Source organism: Neoarius graeffei, chromosome 10, assembly GCF_027579695.1.
Source record: "Neoarius graeffei isolate fNeoGra1 chromosome 10, fNeoGra1.pri, whole genome shotgun sequence".
In the NCBI taxonomy this organism is placed as follows: domain Eukaryota; kingdom Metazoa; phylum Chordata; class Actinopteri; order Siluriformes; family Ariidae; genus Neoarius; species Neoarius graeffei.
In genome coordinates, this window is record NC_083578.1 from 1821188 (window position 1) to 1843535 (window position 22348).

Below are 22348 nucleotides of genomic sequence, written 5' to 3' on the forward strand. Positions count from 1 at the left end.
GCTCTGATAGCCTACTGGCTCCGCCTGATTGAAAGGTGCGGGCGCGCCCTTGAGCCAGCTGTAAACAATAGCCCCAAGGAACCGGAATTGTCAATGGTGGTAAACGCGCTACAGTGGGTTTTTTTTTTTCATACAAAGACTAAAACGAATGGCAGTTTATCTCCAAATTCAGTTAGTTTCAATTAGTTTTGTTCACACGCATTTTAGTTTTAGTTAGTTATAGTTTTTTTATTTTAATGATCGTTTCAGTTAGTTTCCGTTAACGAAAAGTTTTTTTCCATAATAGTTTTCGTTTTTTCGTTAGTTTTCGTTAACGATGATAACCCTGGTATGAACTACACTCACCAGCCACTTTATTAGGAACACCCAGCCACCTGCTGTTTTCTGCGGTTCTGTAATCAGCCGATCCCTCGACAGCAGCACGACGCATCAAATCTCGCAGATACAAATCAAGAGCTTCAGTTAATGTTCACAATGTTCAAACATCAGAACGGGAAACATTGTGATCTCACAGTGTGACTTTCTTTCTCTCACTGTGGTATGGGTGTTGGTTTGATCCAGATGGACTGGTTTGAGTATTTCAGAAGCTGCTGATCTCCTGGGGTTTTCACACACAACAGTCTCTAGAGTTTACACAGAATGGTGCAGAAAACAAAAAACACTGAGTGAGTGAGCGACAGTTCTGTGGGTGGAAACAAACGCCTTGTTGATGAGAGAGGGTCAGAGGGAAATGGACAGATTGGTTCGAGCTGCCAGGAAGGATATAGTAACTCATATAATCACTCTTTACAACTGTGGTGAGCAGAAAAGCATCTCAGCATGCAACAGCAGAAGAACACATTGGGTTCCACTCACTGCTCCCCGGGCGCTGTTAGCATGGCTGCCCACTGCTCTGGGTATGTGTGGGCATGTGTGTGTTCACTGCTTCAGATGGGTTAAACGCAGAGAGGAATTTCACAAGCATTTGATGAATAAAGTTCTTCTTCTTTTTCTTCTTCCTGCAGACAAGAACAGGGATCTTAGAATCAACAACAAGTTCCTATTAAAGTGGCCGGTGAGTGTGTATGAGAAATAAAGTGCAGATAGGTGCAGTTGTATGTGCAACATTGTGCTGAGGTGGGTGCAGTGAAATAGCTAATGTACATTATAAATATTAACTAATACAGATAGATTAATAGGATTGTAGATGGTATGAGTGTTAGATTAGATTAGATTAGATTAGATTAGATTAGATTAGATTAGATTAGATTAGATTAGATTAGATTCACTTTATTCATCCCACATCGGGGAAATTCACGTGTTACAGTAACAAGAAAATGTCAAACAGATAACAAATAAAACTCATCTCATCTCATCTCATTATCTGTAGCCGCTTTATCCTGTTCTACAGGGTCGCAGGTGAGCTGGATCCTATCCCAGCTGACTACGGGTGAAAGGCGGGGTTCACCCTGGACAAGTCGCCAGGTCATCACAGGGCTGACACATAGACACAGACAACCATTCACACTCACATTCACACCTACGCTCAATTTAGAGTCACCAGTTAACCTAACCTGCATGTCTTTGGACTGTGGGGGAAACCGGAGCACCCGGAGGAAACCCACGCGGACACGGGGAGAACATGCAAACTCCGCACAGAAAGGCCCTCGCCGGCCACGGGGCTCGAACCTGGACAAATAAAACTGAAATAAAAATTAGACAAACAAAGGATTAAATACAGAGGGCTATTTGCATTATCTACCATGAAAAAGTATAGAAAAATTGCCTTATTGAGAGGCTCAGAAAAATTGCACATTACAGGTAGAATCTGTATATATACACATATATACATAAATTATATATATATATATATATATATATATGGCGGCACGGTGGTGTAGTGGTTAGCACTGTCGCCTCACAGCAAGAAGGTCCTGGGTTCGAGCCCCGGGGCCGGCGAGGGCCCTTCTGTGCGGAGTTTGCATGTTCTCCCCGTGTCCGCATGGGTTTCCTCCGGGTGCTCCGGTTTCCCCCACAGTCCAAAGACATGCAGGTTAGGTTAACTGGTGACTCTAAATTGACCGTAGGTGTGAATGTGAGTGTGAATGGTTGTCTGTGTCTATGTGTCAGCCCTGTGATGACCTGGCGACTTGTCCAGGGTGTACCCCGCCTTTCGCCCGTAGTCAGCTGGGATAGGATCCAGCTTGCCTGCGATCCTGTAGAAGGATAAAGCGGCTAGAGATAATGAGATGAGATGAGATATATATATATATAAAGTATGCATAAAAATAGTTTAGGGCCTATATTAATTGCACATAATAATTGCATCGATGAAAGATGGCAGAGGTAGTAGTGGTGAAGTAGTGCAAATATAACGACAAACAGGTTATTGGTGTTACGTTACAAGCTGTGGGTGTTATACAAGTTATACTTGTTTGTTGTGCAAACAAGTCCAAACTCAGGATTAGGTGTTTCCTGGTCGAGGGCACAAATAGCCTGCAGGAAGAAGCTCTTCCTCATTCTCTCTATGTTGGCCTTCATGGAGCAGAAGTGCTTTCCTGACCGCAACAGACAGAAGAGTCTGTTGTTCGGATGGCTGAGGTCCTTCACATCTTGGTGGCCTCGGTCCAGCACCACTTGCTGTAGGTAGACTGCAGGTCAGGGAGCTCAGTGAGGAGGGTGGACTCAGCTGATCACACCACCCTCTGGAGATCTGTCTATCCTGTTCCCAAACCAGGCTGTGATTTAAAAAAAAAAATTTAATTAAATGTTTTAATCAGGTTTACTAGAAGGCAGCCTCCTTTTAGTTTATTTACTGTATGTCTGTAGTTTCAGTGAAGGGAGTGGGTTCAGGTGTGCGTGTGTATATATATATATATATATATATATATATATATATATATATATATATATATATATATATATATATATATATATCTGCTTCCTAAAAGCAGAGCTCCCAATGAATGTAAAACATGTGAGCAAATAATCCCAACGTACGGTCAGGATCCCTGTGGTGGTACACATACGTCATTCATACAGTCACAAAAGCCATAAAAAATCAGGTCAATGAATTACCGTATTCTCTTCAGTATGGACCTTCGCTCCAGTATTACCACAATGATGTCATATATTTGTTATCAATAATTTTCCCTGCAAGGTTAGCATGCTTGCTTAAATAGCATTAAAAATTCTCGACTTGAAATCATTGAAACGATGACATGTTTAACAATGACTATAGGTTAGCATTTCAAATGTACATAATCATGTTTATTTATAAATTCTGGTATTTTTAATGAGGTTAAATATTTCAAAGTAATTCTGAAGCTTCTTGAGCATTTTAAATACTTGGTAGAATTACAGCTTCACTTTGAACATACGGGGTTTTTTTGGATACAACTATAATTGTTAAATAATGTTACACCTATAACGAGCCCCCAGCGCACTCTTTACCTGCGTCTTAAGTGATGTACTTTCTTTACTTTCAGTGCAGTGTGTTCACATCGCTAAATAGATACACTCTCAATACCTGGACAGTGTACTTAAACTAATGAGAAATGATACACGGATAACAGAAACTCCCTGGTCGTGCTCAGTAGACCACAAACCTGGAGTGGGAATAAAACCGTTAGGGCGGCTATTTTGGATTGCATGCTTCTGAATACTTAATGCAGAGGCTCCAACTCTCCCGCCGTGGGTGGGAGATCTCCTGCTTTAGGGAACATTTAGAAAATCCTCCCGACCTCCCATTGACAACATAAAAATCTCCTGCCCGCCCTTACTACACATGATTAGTTAAAAAAAATGCATAACTTGATACATTTATGTTGACGAAAATTAATAGTTGACTTTCTGCTTTTCGTGTGTCTGACGCTGTATGGGTGGACTTGAGTGTGTACCCCACGGTATATGCCGATTCCCCGGTCGGTACACCGATCGGCGTAACGGGGGGATTGGAGTGAATGCCGGAGGCATGCACGCGCAAATCAAGCGTGCATATGAATCGAGCGGAATTTGGTATGCTGCGGGGTACACACCTGAGCCCACCCAATGTCTTAGCAGTTACCGATAAAGCATACAGATGGCGCTATTAATGATACGCGTGAGAGAACTAGAAAACCCTCGACACTCAACCATTTTGTTTGTTTTTTTGCGTCTGCATTTCGTCTGCATTTATCGCCTGCTCGTCTTTAACTTTATGTTCTCTTGAATGTGATAATGAAACGAAGTTCCGTTGGTGGGAATGGCGAAACCCAAACTACGAAGGAGAAATATCAGAAAATCATCAAGATAAAGTTCGGATCCCCCGTCGCGATGGTTGCCAGGGACGAATGGCGGACTATTTTGGATGGCAGCAAGACGACCCTATACCTGACAAGGTTAGATCACCAGGCCAGACATTAGATTCTAATGAACTTGTCTGACTTTTTTTGTCTGACTTTTACTAACTTAGAAATAGAATATTATGAGAAGAACATTATCATCAGAGGGTCTACCATTGGCAATTTATAATAGTCATTATTGGCATTAACATTGACTTTAGGCATATTGAAGTTTGGTCTATAGTCACTGGATTTATCTAGATCTATCACTATTAATAAGATTTAATTGACATGAAATGTGGTGAATCATTCATTCTCTCATATATATATATATATATATATATATATATATATATATATATATATATACAGTGGGGCAAAAAAGTATTTAGTCAGTCACCAATTGTGCAAGTTCTCCCACTTAAAAAGATGAGAGAGGCCTGTAATTTTCATCATAGGTATACCTCAACTATGAGAGACAAAATGAGAAAAAAAAAATCCAGAAAATCACATTGTCTGATTTTTAAAGAATTTATTTGAAAATTATGGTGGAAAATAAGTATTTGGTCAATAACAAAAGTTCATCTCAATACTTTGTTATATATCCTTTGTTGGCAATGACAAAGGTCAAACGTTTTCTGTAAGTCTTCACAAGGTTTTCACACACTGTTGCTGGTATTTTGGCCCATTCCTCCATGCAGATCTCCTCTAGAGCAGTGATGTTTTGGGGCTGTCGCTGGGCAACACGGACTTTCAACTCCCTCCAAAGATTTTCTATGGGGTTGAGATCTGGAGACTGGCTAGGCCACTCCAGGACCTTGAAATGCTTCTTATGAAGCCACTCCTTCGTTCCCCGGGCGGTGTGTTTGGGATCATTGTCATGCTGAAAGACCCAGCCACGTTTCATCTTCAATGCCCTTGCTGATGGAAGGAGGTTTTCACTCAAAATCTCACGATACATGGCCCCATTCATTCTTTCCTTTACACGGATCAGTCGTCCTGGTCCCTTTGCAGAAAAACAGCCCCAAAGCATGAAGTTTCCACCCCCATGCTTCACAGTAGGTATGGTGTCCTTTGGATGCAACTCAGCATTCTTTCTCCTCCAAACACGACAAGTTGAGTTTTTACCAAAAAGTTCTATTTTGGTTTCATCTGACCATATGACATTCTCCCAATCCTCTTCTGGATCATCCAAATGCTCTCTAGCAAACTTCAGACGGGCCTGGACATGTACTGGCTTAAGCAGGGGGACACGTCTGGCACTGCAGGATTTGAGTCCCTGGCGGCGTAGTGTGTTACTGATGGTAGCCTTTGTTACTTTGGTCCCAGCTCTCTGCAGGTCATTCACTAGGTCCCCCCCGTGTGGTTCTGGGATTTTTGCTCACCGTTCTTGTGATCATTTTGACCCCACGGGGTGAGATCTTGTGTGGAGCCCCAGATCGAGGGAGGTTATCAGTGGCCTTGTATGTCTTCCAAATTGCTCCCACAGTTGATTTCTTCACACCAAGTTGCTTACCTATTGCAGATTCAGTCTTCCCAGCCTGGTGCAGGTCTACAATTTTGTTTCTGGTGTCCTTTGACAGCTCTTTGGTCTTGGCCATAGTGGAGTTTGGAGTGTGACTGTTTGAGGTTGTGGATAGGTGTCTTTTACACTGATAATGAGTTCAAACAGGTGCCATTAATACAGGTAACGAGTGAAGGACAGAGGAGCCTCTTAAAGAAGAAGTTACAGGTCTGTGAGAGCCAGAAATCTTGCTTGTTTGTAGGTGACCAAATACTTATTTTGCCGAGGAATTTGCCAATTAATTCATTAAAAATCCTACAACGTGATTTCCTGGATTCTTTCCCCCCATTCTGTCTCTCATAGTTGAAGTATACCTATAATGAAAATTACAGGCTTCTCTCATCTTTTTAAGTGGGAGAACTTGCACAATTGGTGGCTGACTAAATACTTTTTTGCCCCACTGTATATATATATATATGGCGGGCGGCACGGTGGTGTAGTGGTTAGCGCTGTCGCCTCACAGCAAGAAGGTCCTGGGTTCGAGCCCCGGGGCCGGCGAGGGCCTTTCTGTGCGGAGTTTGCATGTTCTCCCCATGTCCGCGTGGGTTTCCTCCGGGTGCTCCGGTTTCCCCCACAGTCCAAAGACATGCAGGTTAGGTTAACTGGTGACTCTAAATTGAGCGTAGGTGTGAATGTGAGTGTGAATGGTTGTCTGTGTCTATGTGTCAGCCCTGTGATGACCTGGCGACTTGTCCAGGGTGTACCCCGCCTTTCGCCCGTAGTCAGCTGGGATAGGATCCAGCTTGCCTGCGACCCTGTAGAACAGGATAAAGCGGCTACGGATAATGAGATTAGATGAGGTCATTATATATACACACACACACATATATATATATATATAAAACTCGCCTTTGTGCCTATGGCGCTCAAACTTGTCTCCCTCCAAGCTACTCGCAGAGAGGGAGAATCTCCCTCTTTGCAATTTCCCAAGTTGGAGCCTCTGTTAATGGCGTGAAGTAACTGTGCAGCGCTATCATTTTCCTTTAGTGCAAAATCAGTAAACACGTGGGTAAATAGTGCTATCATTATCTTTTATCGCAAAATATTAGTGTTTGATTTGAGGCGTTACTGAACCACACACACATCCCGGTACTTTAGTGTCGAGTGGAACAGTGCAGTGTGTGGTTGAGGCAGAGTCCTCAGTGTGTGGTTGAGGCAGAGGGTTGAGGCAGAGTCCTCAGTGTGTGGTTGAGGCAGAGTCCTCAGTGTGTGGTTGAGGCAGAGGATTGAGGCAGAGTCCTCAGTGTGTGGTTGAGGCAGAGGATTGAGGCAGAGTCCTCAGTGTGTGGTTGAGGCAGAGGGTTGAGGCAGAGTCCTCAGTGTGTGGTTGAGGCAGAGTCCTCAGTGTGTGGTTGAGGCAGAGGATTGAGGCAGAGTCCTCAGTGTGTGGTTGAGGCAGAGTCCTCAGTGTGTGGTTGAGGCAGAGTCCTCAGTGTGTGGTTGAGGCAGAGGATTGAGGCAGAGTCCTCAGTGTGTGGTTGAGGCAGAGGATTGAGGCAGAGTCCTCAGTGTGTGGTTGAGGCAGAGGATTGAGGCAGAGTCCTCAGTGTGTGGTTGAGGCAGAGTCCTCAGTGTGTGGTTGAGGCAGAGGATTGAGGCAGAGTCCTCAGTGTGTGGTTGAGGCAGAGGATTGAGGCAGAGTCCTCAGTGTGTGGTTGAGGCAGAGGGTTGAGGCAGAGTCCTCAGTGTGTGGTTGAGGCAGAGGGTTGAGGCAGAGTCCTCAGTGTGTGGTTGAGGCAGAGTCCTCAGTGTGTGGTTGAGGCAGAGAATTGAGGCAGAGTCCTCAGTGTGTGGTTGAGGCAGAGGGTTGAGGCAGAGTCCTCAGTGTGTGGTTGAGGCAGAGTCCTCAGTGTGTGGTTGAGGCAGAGGATTGAGGCAGAGTCCTCAGTGTGTGGTTGAGGCAGAGGATTGAGGCAGAGTCCTCAGTGTGTGGTTGAGGCAGAGGATTGAGGCAGAGTCCTCAGTGTGTGGTTGAGGCAGAGGATTGAGGCAGAGTCCTCAGTGTGTGGTTGAGGCAGAGGGTTGAGGCAGAGTCCTCAGTGTGTGGTTGAGGCAGAGGGTTGAGGCAGAGTCCTCAGTGTGTGGTTGAGGCAGAGTCCTCAGTGTGTGGTTGAGGCAGAGTCCTCAGTGTGTGGTTGAGGCAGAGGATTGAGGCAGAGTCCTCAGTGTGTGGTTGAGGCAGAGGATTGAGGCAGAGTCCTCAGTGTGTGGTTGAGGCAGAGGATTGAGGCAGAGTCCTCAGTGTGTGGTTGAGGCAGAGGATTGAGGCAGAGTCCTCAGTGTGTGGTTGAGGCAGAGGGTTGAGGCAGAGTCCTCAGTGTGTGGTTGAGGCAGAGGGTTGAGGCAGAGTCCTCAGTGTGTGGTTGAGGCAGAGTCCTCAGTGTGTGGTTGAGGCAGAGGATTGAGGCAGAGTCCTCAGTGTGTGGTTGAGGCAGAGGATTGAGGCAGAGTCCTCAGTGTGTGGTTGAGGCAGAGGATTGAGGCAGAGTCCTCAGTGTGTGGTTGAGGCAGAGGATTGAGGCAGAGTCCTCAGTGTGTGGTTGAGGCAGAGGGTTGAGGCAGAGTCCTCAGTGTGTGGTTGAGGCAGAGGGTTGAGGCAGAGTCCTCAGTGTGTGGTTGAGGCAGAGGATTGAGGCAGAGTCCTCAGTGTGTGGTTGAGGCAGAGGATTGAGGCAGAGTCCTCAGTGTGTGGTTGAGGCAGAGGGTTGAGGCAGAGTCCTCAGTGTGTGGTTGAGGCAGAGGGTTGAGGCAGAGTCCTCAGTGTGTGGTTGAGGCAGAGGGTTGAGGCAGAGTCCTCAGTGTGTGGTTGAGGCAGAGGGTTGAGGCAGAGTCCTCAGTATGTGGTTGAGGCAGAGGGTTGAGGCAGAGTCCTCAGTATGTGGTTGAGGCAGAGGGTTGAGGCAGAGTCCTCAGCGCGTGGAGAAAACCCGCAGGGAAACTTTTGGCCGTTAGTGACGTGTTGTGAGACGCGAGCGTCCTGGGCTGTGACGTGGTCACGTGCTCAAAACCCGGAACTAGGTCCCTGTAGTAAATGATAAACTAACAAACCATTAATTAACTTTTACCATCAACAACTGTTGAATCGTAGAAAAATATAATGTCACTTCGTTCCCAACAGTTTTTACGCACAGCTTTGTAGTTCAGCCCGTAAACACTAACCCCAGTGTGAATAAACAGGGCTGTGTTTTATTTACGCTGTAAAAACTACAGCCGCCATTTTGCTGCCGTTGTTTCCAGCGCGCGCCGAAGCGTAAACACATGTTTTTAATGTCAGTGTGTGGAATAATTCCATAATTCTGCCGCAGTTTTACACATTTATAAAACTAACGTGCTGATAAAACGCCAGAAAGAAATGACAAAATCAGTCGTTTTGTTTCTGTTGTATGTTTTAATTGAAATGTCTCTCGGTGGGGAAGTCTCCTGTGCGCGCAGTGCATCATGGGATTTGTGGTTCTCGGTCAGGGAGGCGCTCGGTTTCTGTCTCCCCGCAAACGGCTGCGTGTTTCTGCTGCGGCTCCTTCATCACGCAGCTGCAGGACCAGAAACACCCGGATTATTAGTGAAAACGCCGCGGAGGGTCAGAGACGCGCGGTTAGTGGTGAATAGTCGCGGTTTGGTGTGGCACTGCGGGGTTTATTATCCGTGCAGCAGGACAGGTGGGGACACACACACTGTTTATACTTTATTACACTTCAGGAATGTGTTATTAATGCAGGAATACACTCTCAGACGCGTGCTTTGGATTATTATTATTATTGATTCATTGGTAGTAGTAGTATTGATCATTGGTGATGATTATATATGTGTGTGTGTGTGTGTGTGTGTGTATCACACACAGACTGCAGAGAATCTGAATATACTCTCTCTCTCTCTCTCTCTCTCTCTCTCTCTCTCTCTCTGTCTGTCTCTGTCCATCAGCTGCCCTGTTAATGGAGGACGAACGACAGCGCTCTGTCCATACGGCAATGAAGAGAGAGACTGACCCCGGTAATGATGGCGGGAGAAAAAGTGGGAAAGGGAGGAGGATGGAGAGAAAGAGAAAGATGGTTGGAGTGGTAGAGGGAGGAAGGGATAGTGGTGATGATGAAGGAGGGAGAAAACATGGGGAAAGGAAAGTGGAGGAAAACAAGGTTGGGAGGAGAGAATAATGGAGGGAGAGAGAATAAGGAACAGAAACAGAAGTAGAAAATGAAAAGTAGGGAAAGATTGAGACAGAGAAGGAGGGGGAAAGAAGGGCAGAAAGGATGGAGACAATTCAGGATAAAGGTTAAAGTGTGAGAACAAGAGAGGGGAGAGGAAGAGAAGGAGGGAAGAATAGAGAGAATTTGGGATAAAAAGAAAGAGATGGAGAAAGAAGGAGAGTGGTGGAGAGAGGGATGGGAGAAGGAGAGAGAGGAAGAGGAGAGAAGACATGAGAAAAGATGAGAAGCATTTGGAAAATTTGGGCTTGAGGGAGAGAAAGGATGGCGAGAGAGAGAGAGAGAGAGAGAGAGAGCGCGTTTAAACATGACTCATGGTTTTACACAGTTCATTGCAGAGGTGTGCACAACAATGGAATTTCAAATGCTTCTCTGCAGCTGTGTGTGTGAGAGAGAGAGAGAGCAAGAGCAAAAAAAATCAAGTGCTCCATATTAAAGGAGAAGTTTAGCCAAAAATGAAGCGTCCCCGTTGCCCCTCCCACTTTACCAACATGTTTGGCGTCTTGTGTTTGTTTGATACTGAAGCTACAATGCTAATGTTGCTAACATCTCACTGCAAACCTTTAGTGTAAATCTGTCTCTCAAACCGTGTCCAGTGCTCAGTGTCTTCTCTCCCTGTCTCACACACTGACATGGTGACGTTTCTTGACTTTTGGAGGCGATGAGCACAACCTTCTTCAGATCTTCGAGTCTTTACTTCGAAAACCTCGAGCCGAGTCCCCGAGTGCGTTCACACCTGTTACTCTGTGAGTCAAATCTGAATCAGTATGAAATTGATTCTTTTGATTTGTTTGCTATTTGAACCAAAAAGCAGAAGAAATGTTGTGCGGGGCTTGTGTCGGTCTGAAAACGTCCTTTTCAAACATTTATTGCACATCGAAGTCACACAACTCACCTGAGCAGAAATAACGAGTTTAAACAGTTTGTGTATCACATCCAGTATTTTTTTTTCTTTTTTTGTACTTGTCTGTCTGAAGCTCCAGAATTCATGGCATTTCTGCAGAGCTACAGCTCTGTGCTTTGGTTCAGTTTAGCAGCTCACTTCCACTACGTTCACACTGCAGGCTGAAGTGACTCAAATCCGATCTTTTCACCCATATGTGACCTGTATCCGATCTTTTATTGACAATATGAACGACACAGATCCGATTTTTTCAAATCCGACCCAGGCCGTTTGGATATGTGGTCCTAATTCCGATTCCTATCGGATCTTTTCATATGCGACTTCAGTCTGAACCGCCAGGTCGCATTCATCCGACTTACACGTCATCAACAAGCCACAAATGTCACTATTCTGCGCTGAAGTAGGCGGCGGGTCTCTCAAAAAAAGTTACAACAACATGGAGCATGACATCAATGTGACTCCGCACCCACACGTTCCTTTGAACGGAGGTTGCAGTCACTACCCCGCAGAACGCCCGAGCCAAACCCCTTGCCCTCTTCCTTCTCAACCTCCTCCTTAACATCAGGCTATTGTGCATGTTCTGGCTCCATCGCAACAACAACTGCATCATCGCCAGGTACTCCATGCTGGCTACTGTCATACACAGGAAACCTTAGGTTACTTCCGTAAACACTGGCCATGCTCACTGCGTGTGACGTCGTCGTATCCTGCAATGCGCGTGCGGAACACTTTTAGGTCGCTTTTCGTTCATACTGAGGATCACATACAAGTCGCATATATTTGTTAATGTGAACGACCTCACAAAAAAATCGGATTTCACAAAAAAATCAGAATTGAGCATTAAGCCTTGCAGTGTGAATGTAGTGAAAAACTCTTAAAGGAAACGCAGCAGCTCCAAGTGTTCCGTTCAAATAGACAAAACACTGTTTCCTTTGGTTGCCACGGTTTTGCCGATAGTCTCTGGTTCCAGTGCATGAAAACGAACCCTTGCGAGAACATTAGGACCTGCACACCTCTGAAGAAATTTGACCTGGCCACTGGGGGGTGCTGTTTACAGAGGGTGCTTGGACCCCACAGATCTGCTATAGGGGGCGAAGGATGAAGGGGGTTGGATCAAGGAGTTTTTGGGAGGTGTGTGTACAGAACAGAAGATTTCAGGTGACTTGTTAGCGACATTAGCATCGTAGCTCGAGTACTAAAGAAAATTAAAGAAGTGAATTTCAAACACCGTCTCAGCTCGTTGATGACATCTGGGGGTTTTATTTTTATCCAGCTTGGTCCTTCAACAGCAGTGTGTGTGGGTGGTGTAGGAACAGTACTGAGCTGTCAGAGGGAGACAGGTGTGTGTGTTCTGTCACTCTAAAATGTATCTTATCCCCTCCAGGTGCGTTGTGGTGAAATCCTGAAACATCTGGACGCATACACACACACACACACACACACACACTTACTTCTTCTGCTCCAGCATGAACACACTGTTAAGGAAACCAGACAGAAGATTGGAGGCTCCTGGTGTGTGTGATTGACAGATCCCACATCGAGAAGATCAGAGCGTGTGTGTGAGTGAGTGAGAGAGAGAACGAGAGAGAGAGAGAAATGGATTGGATGCGGGACTGGGTGCAGGCCGTGCGGGAGTGCGAGGGCGGGGCTTTGGGCACAGTGCTCTGTTTAGCTGTGCTGTTTATATGGTACTGTTACCGTGTGGGCTGTGAACATGCCTCCTACACACCTGAGTCTCGCTCCAGCCCTCCTGAACTCTCATCAGCAAAACTCCGCCCTACACTGGGTGGAGTCAGAACAGGGGGTGGGGCCAGTGAGGAGGAGCTGAACGGATTTGCGTACTGTCAATCACCCGAGTGTTTCCGGTGCTCACGGCCCGGCGATGGATTTAATCAACGACTTTATCACAATCTACAGGACTACGCTAAACGCTACACATGGGCAGGTCTGTGTGTGTTACGTTGTATTATATTTACAGCAAATATCTTGCAATTACAAAACATTAAGTATTTTAAACTATTTTTACTTCTATATCTGTGTAATGTGTGTGTATATATATAATTTATATATATTATATACTGTTTTATTTATTGCTTATAATTTAATGTTTAGTAAACAGGTTAAATACTCGCTTTTTATTTGAGCTTTTTATATATAACTGTTTTTTGTATTTAATTTATATTTGTGACATTACTCTCTGAACATTTTTCAAATGTGTTTATTGATTTATTTTGCCGTTGTTTTATTTTGGAAGTATAAACTGATTATTATTATTGTCGTTGTTGTTGTTTATGAATCTACAGGTATGGGGCGTGTGTATAAAGGTGTGCGTGAACAGGACCGGTATCGTCTGTGTAATCGTCCATCCATCCAGAAGGCGGAGGTGTTTTTCCTGCCCGATCTTCCGTCGGCTCCGTTTTTCTCTCGTGAAGCTCAGAAGCATGATGTGGAGCTGCTGGAGAGAAGTTTCCCTGCACTGCTGGCTGAGTTTGAGAGCGTGTACCGCACGCCCCCGCCCCTCGCGCCCGGCTGGAAGGCTAACAGCACGCCACGGGGACACTGGTGGACCTTCTACCTGGTGAACCAGGGCACGACGCTGGCGCTGAACGCTCGCCGCTGCCCGCGTACGTGGAGGGTCCTGGGACAACTGCGCACCTTCATCACCAACAACGTGTTCGGAAACGCCTGCTTCTCCGTCATCAGCCCCGGAGCCACCATCACTGAGCACTACGGACCCACCAACGTCCGCCTGCGCTGCCACCTGGGTGAGACTCGCACCGCACGTGTGTGTGTGTGTGTGTGTGTGTGTGTGTGTGTGTGTGTGTGTGTGTGTGAGAAAGAGAGGGCAGAGAAAGGGTGTTAGTAGATCAGCTGTAGTTTGGATTCTCATTTTTTTAATGTGCTCGTGTGTGTGTGTGTGTGTGTGTGTGTGTAAGAGAGAGAGAGAGAGAGAGAGAGACACACACACACACAACGGTGAAAGTGTGTTACTGGTTCACTTGCACAGCCTGGTTTTGGGTAGATGATTTATTATATACACACACTGAGTTACCATTTCAACACACACGTTCTTGTACTTCTATCTTTGTGGGGACTCAATGACAAAATACATTCCTGAGCCCTTTACCATCACAACTAAATGCTTAACTCCACCCCTTACCCTAACCCACCCCTTATCCTAACTCCTTACCCCCACCCCTTACTCCCACCCCTTACCCTAACCCCACCCCTTACCCTAACCCCACCCCTTACCCTAACCTCACCTCTTAACCCCACCCCTTAGGCTGACCTCAACCTCATTCAAACCTGATCCCTAAAACTGAGTCTTAACTATCAAACAGCCCTGTGAAGAACTGAGGACCGGACAAAATGTCCTCACGTCCCACAAATGTCCTCACTCTGGTGGTACAAAACATATTCCAGTCCTCAATATGTAGCAAGTACACACACACACACACACACACACACACACACACACACACACACAGAGCAGGTCAGTAATTGTTACTGATAATGCTTGTGTGTAATTTTGTCAGGAGAAAGGTGTGGGAGTTGATGTGCAGATCTGTATGTAAGGTGTGTGCATGTGTGTATAATGTGTGTGTGTGTTTAGGGCTGAAGGTGCCTCCTCACTGTGAATTGGTGGTAGGCGGGGAGCCGCAGTGTTGGTCTGAGGGAAACTGTCTGCTGTTTGACGACTCGTTCCTCCACACAGCCTTCCATGATGGTGAGGCACGCACACACACACACAATCACTGTAGACCTCAGTAGCACAGGTTATGGCCTTTATATGCCTGATATAACAGGAAATTGTGATGTCAAAAATGAATGTGTGCGATCTCCACACACTGAGTGTACACACTGGGTCCGACCTGCCCCGTGTCCAAGATCGCTCACTCGTTCACTCCTCCCTACTCCGTATATAGGGGATTACTCTATAGAGGACTATACAGTGAGCTCATTGGTAAAATGTAAAAACGCTTTTGGACACTAGTCCGTCGTGCTGGTATTTACGTCATTACTGTCGCACAATTAAAACGTGCCGGATCAGTCGGCTGGTGGGTTTCAAAATAATAAATACGTGCGTGTGTTTTTGTGATAAATCCATATTATACTGAGCGCATTTCACACATTAATCAATACAAAGTCCCTGCAGCTTTCAGTTCTTTTAAATCAAGGCTGAATCCTTTCTGCTTCGCCGCTGCCTTTTATTAAATCACATTTAACACGAGAGACACGAGAGAGTGAGAAGTCAGTGCTGTTGTTGGCGTTGAAAAGAAATTAATATTCGTGTGTTTGTCACAGAAATCTACTTCAGGCCTTTAAGTGTCGAGATCACAGTCTTTAAAACAAAACCGTTCAGTCGTGTCGTGTAAATGTTTTAGTATCAATGTAGTCACTGTCCTGGTTCTGGTTCCTGTACCTTCATCTGTGTGTGTGTGTGTGTGTGTGTGTGTGTGTGTGTGTGTGTGTGTGTGTGTGTGTGTGTGAGATCAGGTGCTCCAGAAGACGGACCCCGTGTCGTGTTCATGGTGGATTTGTGGCATCCAAACGTAGCAGCAGCTGAGAGACAGGCACTCGACTACATCTTCACCCCGGGACGCTGAGATGGAGCGAGAGATGGAGAGAGCGAAAGCGATGGATGGAGAGAGAGAGAGAGAGAAGAGGGGTGGAATGAGGGATAGATAAAGATAAATGAGTAATAACAGTGAAGTGAAGCTGATAACTTTCACATTTTACTGTACATAGGTGTTTCCTTATGAAGCGTCACAGTTCAGTCTCTCCTGAAATGAGAGAGAGAAAGACAGAGAGAGAGAGAGAGAGAGAGATGGACAGATTCAGCGATAAACAGAAAGACAGAGAGAGAGAAATGAGTAACAGAACAGTGAGACAGAAGTGAAGTGGAAAAAACCCAAATTACACTTTTTATGTAAATAGATTTTCACAAATCAGTCTCTCTGTGGTAGAAAAGTAGAAAGATGGATGGATTGAAGGATGGATAGATTGAAGAGTGAACAACTTAATGCACATTTTTCTGCACATGCAGATTTCCTGATGAAGCGTCACAGAGAGAGAAACGCCAGCAGAGGGACGAGTAACAGAGCAGTGAGGAGGACAAACCGCTCATATTTATACAGATTTATGCAAGTCACTCTCTCATCAGAGAGAGAGAGAGAGAGAGAGAGTAAATGATGATGGAGAGAGAGATGAGAAAGAGAACTGAGGGAAATCGTTACATGTGCACCTTTTTCTGTACATAAGTGTTTTCTAGTTTTTCAGTATTTGGTCAAAGAAAACAAAATGAAAGGAAGGAAGGAAGAAAAAGAGAAGAGGCGCTGTAGTGTTAGTGAAAGCACAGTTTTTGTACACGAGTGTTTCCTGATGCCTCGTGGTCCAGTCTGTTCAAAAATGATGGGAAAGAGAGAAGGATAAAGTAGAGGAGTGCATCAGGACACGAATTAGCCATTGATCACACACTCATTTACTTTATTTATTTCATCTTCACGAATTGTTTTATCCTCATCAGCGTCGCTTATATCCATATACACACATTTTTAAAACTTATTTTATAAAAAAAAAGATTTCTCATCCGAAAATCTCTCCATCCACACGAACACACAAACCGTTTGGAAGCGTTCACATGATCACATCAAAACCTCAAGAACAGCATCAGGGAAGGAGAAATGCAGAAAAAAATCAACCTGAACACATTTTTAAATGCAATGGCAAACGCGAAGATTGATACGAGTGACACTGGCAGTGAGGTGGAACTAAAGGTTCCTCTCGAATACAGCGGCTTCTCCAGGATCTTATCCTAAATCTGCGTGGATTCACTCCAGTCTGACTCGGTCTCCTCCACACGACGTGGAAATAAACTGCAAAGACGATAGCAAATACATTTCAGAGCACAAAGAGACATCCTGATCACGAGTCATGACACGTGCAACCAACACAAGATGTAAAAACACTGAGAATGTACAGATTTCTCCAGCTTTTCAAAACACAGAATGAAAAAACTACATTTTCTAAAATATCTGTTCCGTGTGAACAGGGCGTAAAAATGTCAGAGAAGGTGATTATAAAAAAATAATAATAATAACCATGTGACAGCAATTAAAAAACCACCCCCACGACACGCACAGCAGTTAAACTTTTATACACATGCATGCTGATGAAGCCTCATGGTCTGGTGTCCTGATAAAGAAGAAAGGAAGATGTAGAAGAGTGAGGAAAAAGAGAGAAATAGATTGAGATGCACTGCATGTGAAGAGAGAGAGAGATGAATAACAGGCAGTAAAACAGCTAAAGTAAACAATCAGACTGACATTGGGATATTTTCTGTATATAAGCAGTGAAGACATGAGCACACGACTGCATCATTACTGCTGAAAGACAGAGAGAGAGAGAGTGAGAGTGACGGGTCTGAGGTGAACAATATTTCTTGCACATTTTCTGTACATAAATGTTTACAGATCGGATCCAGTCTAAGTGTTTATTAAATGTCCAGGCCAGGGTGTACAAACTTATGAAAGTATGAATGTATAGCACTTTTCAGGTCAAAAGCGTTCACGGTGCATTTTTTTAACATTCTGGCATGGATGGAAAATGTACATATCTAAAAATATAAATATATTCTGTATTTTCTCTCCATGTCAGAAGGACAGTAAACAACGTCGCACTGACGCTAACGACATCTTTACGACCTGTTTATGTAGTGTTTATACACACGCTGGTGTGACGTAAAGACTGTGCTATAATGCTGTTTAACACACTCACTCCTCGTCCACTTCCCTTTGGCTCCATCCCAAATTGTGCACTTTATCCTTATACACTTGATTATTTACCTGAACAGAACTAAGAATTGTTCATAATTAGCACACAAGCTAGTCAGTATGCTAGTTGTTTAGCTAGCCACTCAATAAACCAATGTAACTATGTATAAATATCACACAAATATCCTTGGTCACTTTAAAACGTTTCTAATTAAGGTTGTACAATTTAGCAAACTGTAGTTAGTTGCCATGCTAGCAACTTAGCGAGGTTTTTCTGAGGAAATCAATTCAGCTACATTTCCTGGCATGTAATAAACTTGTATGTCTTTGGGTTTTTAAGTCAGTAGGGCAAGTGGACAAACAGTATTGAAACACAGGAGCAGATAGCGTAAAAATAAATCAGTTGGATGAGGTAAAGCACTAGCAGCAGCACCAAAGCCTGCTAACTTTCTCTTTAATATTCCGATCAATTTTTGCGCCACTTTGAAGCGCTTTGTATTTCTAGTTGTGTTCAAGGCGAACTCGTGAACCGGTGTTTTCAGTGGGATGATGCTTAAAAGAAACAGTATGTTACAGACACAGTGTATGAGCTAGCTAATGGCTAAGGCTAGTGATTTAGCTAGCTAAAAAGTACACAGTGACAGTTGGAACATCAACGTTTACCTCAGATGTGTGGGTAAATTGTTGAAAAAACACTCCAGATGGCTAAAATCACTCTGTAGTTACACTGAGCATCAGCCGCCAAGAGGAATAATGTGATCTGGCTTATTTAAAGAAAAACGAATGCAACCAACAGCTGCTTGCTCTGAACTTTTGTGTCCTACACCATGAGAACCTTCTCGTGAACACAATGACACACGACTGTGTTTGAACGCAGTGTCTTGTACAGAAGCACACTTTGAAGTTTACAGTATCGATATAAACAAACGCAGCACTTTCAGCTCATTCAGACGCTTCAGTGGTCGACCGCTTCGTTCGTTCTGTGCTACTCGTACATTCCTTTTGTAAGGACCCGAACTGATCGGGACACGCCGTATCGTAATCGGTGGCTTTTTTTCTAGCGTCGTGTGACTTTTGCAGCCGAGCGTGTGACGGGTTTTATGCTGAAGTTCTGACTTTCTGTGTTTCCTAGATGTGATTTTTGCTACAGCTGAGAGATGATGATGTGTGTTTAATAAAGAGCTGATTGTACAACCTTGTGTGTGTGTGTGTGTGTGCGTGCACACGTGCAAGCTCTCTGTTTTTATTTGATAAACCAGTGACTGTACTTGAGTGTGTAAATTTAAGCTAAAATGTCTCTCATGCACAGCACAGTGGTGTAGTGGTTAGCGCTGTCGCCTCACAGCAAGAAGGTCCTGGGTTCGAGCCCCGTGGCCGGCGAGGGCCTTTCTGTGCGGAGTTTGCATGTTCTCCCCGTGTCCGCGTGGGTTTCCTCCGGGTGCTCCGGTTTCCCCCACAGTCCAAAGACATGCAGGTTAGGTTAACTGGTGACTCTAAATTGAGCGTAGGTGTGAATGTGAGTGTGAATGGTTGTCTGTGTCTATGTGTCGCCCTGTGATGATCTGGCGACTTAGCCAGCTGTGAATCCTGCCTCTCACCCATAGTCAGCTGGGATAGGTTCCAACCCGCCCGCAACCCTGTGGAACAGGATAAGCGGCTACAGATAATGGGTGGATGGATGGCTGTCTCTGATGCCCTCTAGTGGCGAACAGCAGTAAAAAAAAATTTTTATTTATTTATTTAACTCCCAACCACATTCCACTATTCTTTTATTTCCCTTTTCTTTTGTTAACCTCTAAAGTGTTCAGGGTTAATACATATAGATAAAACAGCTTGTTATAAATCAACAAGGTTTTTGAAAAAACTGTGAAATTGATCTTTCAAATTTCTCATAAATATAGGCTCTGAGGGACCTGGCAACTTGTCCAGGGTGTACCCCGCCTTTCGCCCGTAGTCAGTTGGGATAGGCTCCAGCTTGCCTGCGACCCTGTAGAACAGGATAAAGCGGCTAGAGATAATGAGATGAGATGAGATGAGATGAGATGAGATGAGATGAGATAGGCTCTGAGGACAAAACACTGCAATATGTGGCTCCATTTTACACATTAATGCCTCCTCCACCTCCTGCACTCTGAGAGCAGCTCAATCTCGCAGATAGAAAGAAATTCATTGGTTCAAACAGCGGGTGAGTGGAGCTTGTTTTTTTTTAAACGTTGTTCCTCCCTGAGCTAGTTACTGTCGCTGGAATGCACTTTGCGTGAAGCTAACTTCATACTCTCATGTTGGTGCATTTTCTAGCTTCAGCTACATAAGGCATATAAACTCTAAACTCTTTTGACTATTAGTGTTAACTTATTATCAAGACAGGTAAATAACTGGCTACTAGGTGTTGGTGAGAAACTTGATATTAGCATGTTGGTTCATTTTCTAATAGTGATGTTAAACTAGAAAGCTGCTCAGAAAGCTAGCTAAAGCTTAGGTTACTGTCTATGCATGCTCTCATTGTGTCCATGTGAGGTTCTTCTGGGTTCTCCAGTTTCCTCCTACCTCCAAAACATGCTGTTAGTGGGATCAGTGAGTTTATATTCACATGAAGGTGTGTGTATGTCTGTGAGAGAGAGAGAGAGGAGGGAGGCCATGTTGTGTGCTGACCTGCTGTTATAAACCATTTGAGATTTCTGCGAGTTTTTAATGAGGTTTAATGTGTTTCTGATGATCTGTGATGGTAGTTTAATGTAATGTGTGGTTCCTAATGATGCCTGATGGCTTTTCTAATTTTATTCTGATGGTCATCAGGTCCCCGTGAAAGACACAGTTTCCAAATGTTCATTTGTTTTGAGGTGAATAAAGCACTGACAGTGTTTTCTCCTCAGTCACACTGCATTTACATTACAGTTCATGGCACCAGGTGCCATCAGGGTTCTTAACACGTCACAGTTCAGCATTTCTGGTACTGACTATGATAAAATGGAGGATGATCACTGGTGCAGGAGTGTGTGTGTGTGTGTGTGTGTGTGTGTGTGTGTGTGTGTGTGTGTGTGTGAAATCACCCTATACTGAAACACACACTGCAGTAAACTAGAACCTGACTGAGATGTACAGCTGTTATGTAAATGAGGTTCCTGGGAACATTATCAGCATCTGTTTTTGTAAGATAGCGTCGCATACTGAACCCTGACTGCGATGTGGACATGGACACAGCTTCTTCTCTTCCTCTACCTGCTGACTGGGATTTGAGAGTTGAAATCACCAGCAGCAGAATTTGTACTGGCTGCAAAATCGGTTGCTAAAATAAAACTTATTGCATAACACACACACACACACACACACACACACACACACACATACTTTGCATAAGCTACAGTCTTACACAATAATATGAACGACTCAAACTGCAGATAGTGAACAACAGGGAAACATCACCTGAAGCATTGACCCTGTGTGCACTCACCTGTCCCATCATGCACCACTGAAAGTGGGCGGGGCTTGTACAAGATACAACTGATGCAAAATGACTCCATCACTACAGATGATTAAGATACATTGAAGCGAAAATCATAATCACACAACCCCGGAGATAATGAGTGCAGATCACAAATAAATATATAAAATATAAATTTGGGAAAAAAAAGAAACATATGATTAAACAATTGTAACTATACACATGACAATAGTATAAACGTATTGTAAATACTTCAGTATAAATATATGAAAATAATGTCCATTAAATCATTTCACCATCTATGAAAATGTATAATATCACTTTGTTGTACATTTACAGTGAAGAAGAATGAACGATAAAAATATACTATACAGTATATAAACACATTGATCAGGCATAACATCAAAACCGCTGACAGGTGACGTGTAAAACTCATGTGATTATGTCGTTACAATGGCACCTGTAAAAGGGGTGTGGTATATTATGTAGTGAGGGAACAGTCAATTCTTGAAGTTCATGTGTTGGAAGCAGGAAAAATGGGCGAGTGTAAGAATCTGAGTGACTCTGACAAGGGCCACATTGTGATGGCGAGATGACTGGGTCTGAACATCTCCAAAATGGCCCATCCTGTGGGGGTGTTCCCAGTGTGCAGTGGTTAGTACTGAACAAAAGTGGTCCAAGGAAGGAGAACCGGTGAACGGGCGATAGGGTCATGGGCATCCAAGGCTCACTGAAGTGCTCCTGTAGCACAAACTGCTGGAAAAGTGAATGCTGGCTCTGACAGAAAGGAGTCAGAACACACAGTGTCTCACAGCTTGCTGTGTCTGGAGCTGTGTAGTTGCAGATCAGTCAGAGTGACCATGCTGACCCCCTGTACACCACCGAAAGACCTACAATGGGCACGTGAGCATCAAAACTGGACCATGGAGCAATGGAAGAAGGTGGTCTAGTCTGATGGATCACGTTTCCTTTTACATCATGTGGATGGCTGGGTGCGTGTGTGTCACTCACCTGGTGAAGAGATGGCACTGGGATACACTATGAGAAGAAGGGAAGCTGGTGGAGGCATGTGATGCTCTGGGTGATGTTCTGCTGGGAAACCTTGGGTCCTGATGTTCATGTGGATGTTATTTTAACACATACCTCCTACCTGAACATTGCTGTT

At 44.4% G+C, this 22348-nt stretch overlaps 2 protein-coding genes across 2 annotated transcripts in view; both read left to right on the plus strand.

Moving 5' to 3' along the window:
• Window positions 1–9320: 9320 nt before the first annotated feature.
• On the plus strand, window positions 9321–18935 carry asphd2 (aspartate beta-hydroxylase domain containing 2). Its single transcript, XM_060931073.1, has 6 exons — window positions 9321–9521; window positions 9784–9852; window positions 12353–12913; window positions 13272–13733; window positions 14582–14695; window positions 15466–18935. The coding sequence occupies exons 3-6, from the start codon at window positions 12565–12567 to the stop codon at window positions 15573–15575; spliced, it is 1035 nt and encodes a 344-aa protein (XP_060787056.1). The 5' UTR covers window positions 9321–9521; window positions 9784–9852; window positions 12353–12564; the 3' UTR covers window positions 15576–18935.
• A 754-nt stretch (window positions 18936–19689) lies between these two features.
• Window positions 19690–22348, plus strand: part of cabp1a (calcium binding protein 1a) — a 42339-nt gene continuing 39680 nt past the window's right edge. The window contains exon 1 of the mRNA XM_060930641.1: window positions 19690–19926. The gene's annotated coding sequence lies outside the window, so the exon portion shown is untranslated. The remainder of the gene's footprint in view (window positions 19927–22348) is intronic.

What these genes read in the sequence shown, in the direction of transcription:
- asphd2 (XM_060931073.1), top strand. Translation starts at nt 12,565, where the DNA reads ATGGATTGGATGCGGGACTGGGTGCAGGCCGTGCGGGAGTGCGAGGGC. An exon ending in TAAACGCTACACATGGGCAG is followed by an intron (nt 12,914 to 13,271) that starts GTCTGTGTGTGT and finishes ATGAATCTACAG; the next exon opens with GTATGGGGCGTGTGTATAAA. An exon ending in CCACACAGCCTTCCATGATG is followed by an intron (nt 14,696 to 15,465) that starts GTGAGGCACGCA and finishes GTGTGAGATCAG; the next exon opens with GTGCTCCAGAAGACGGACCC.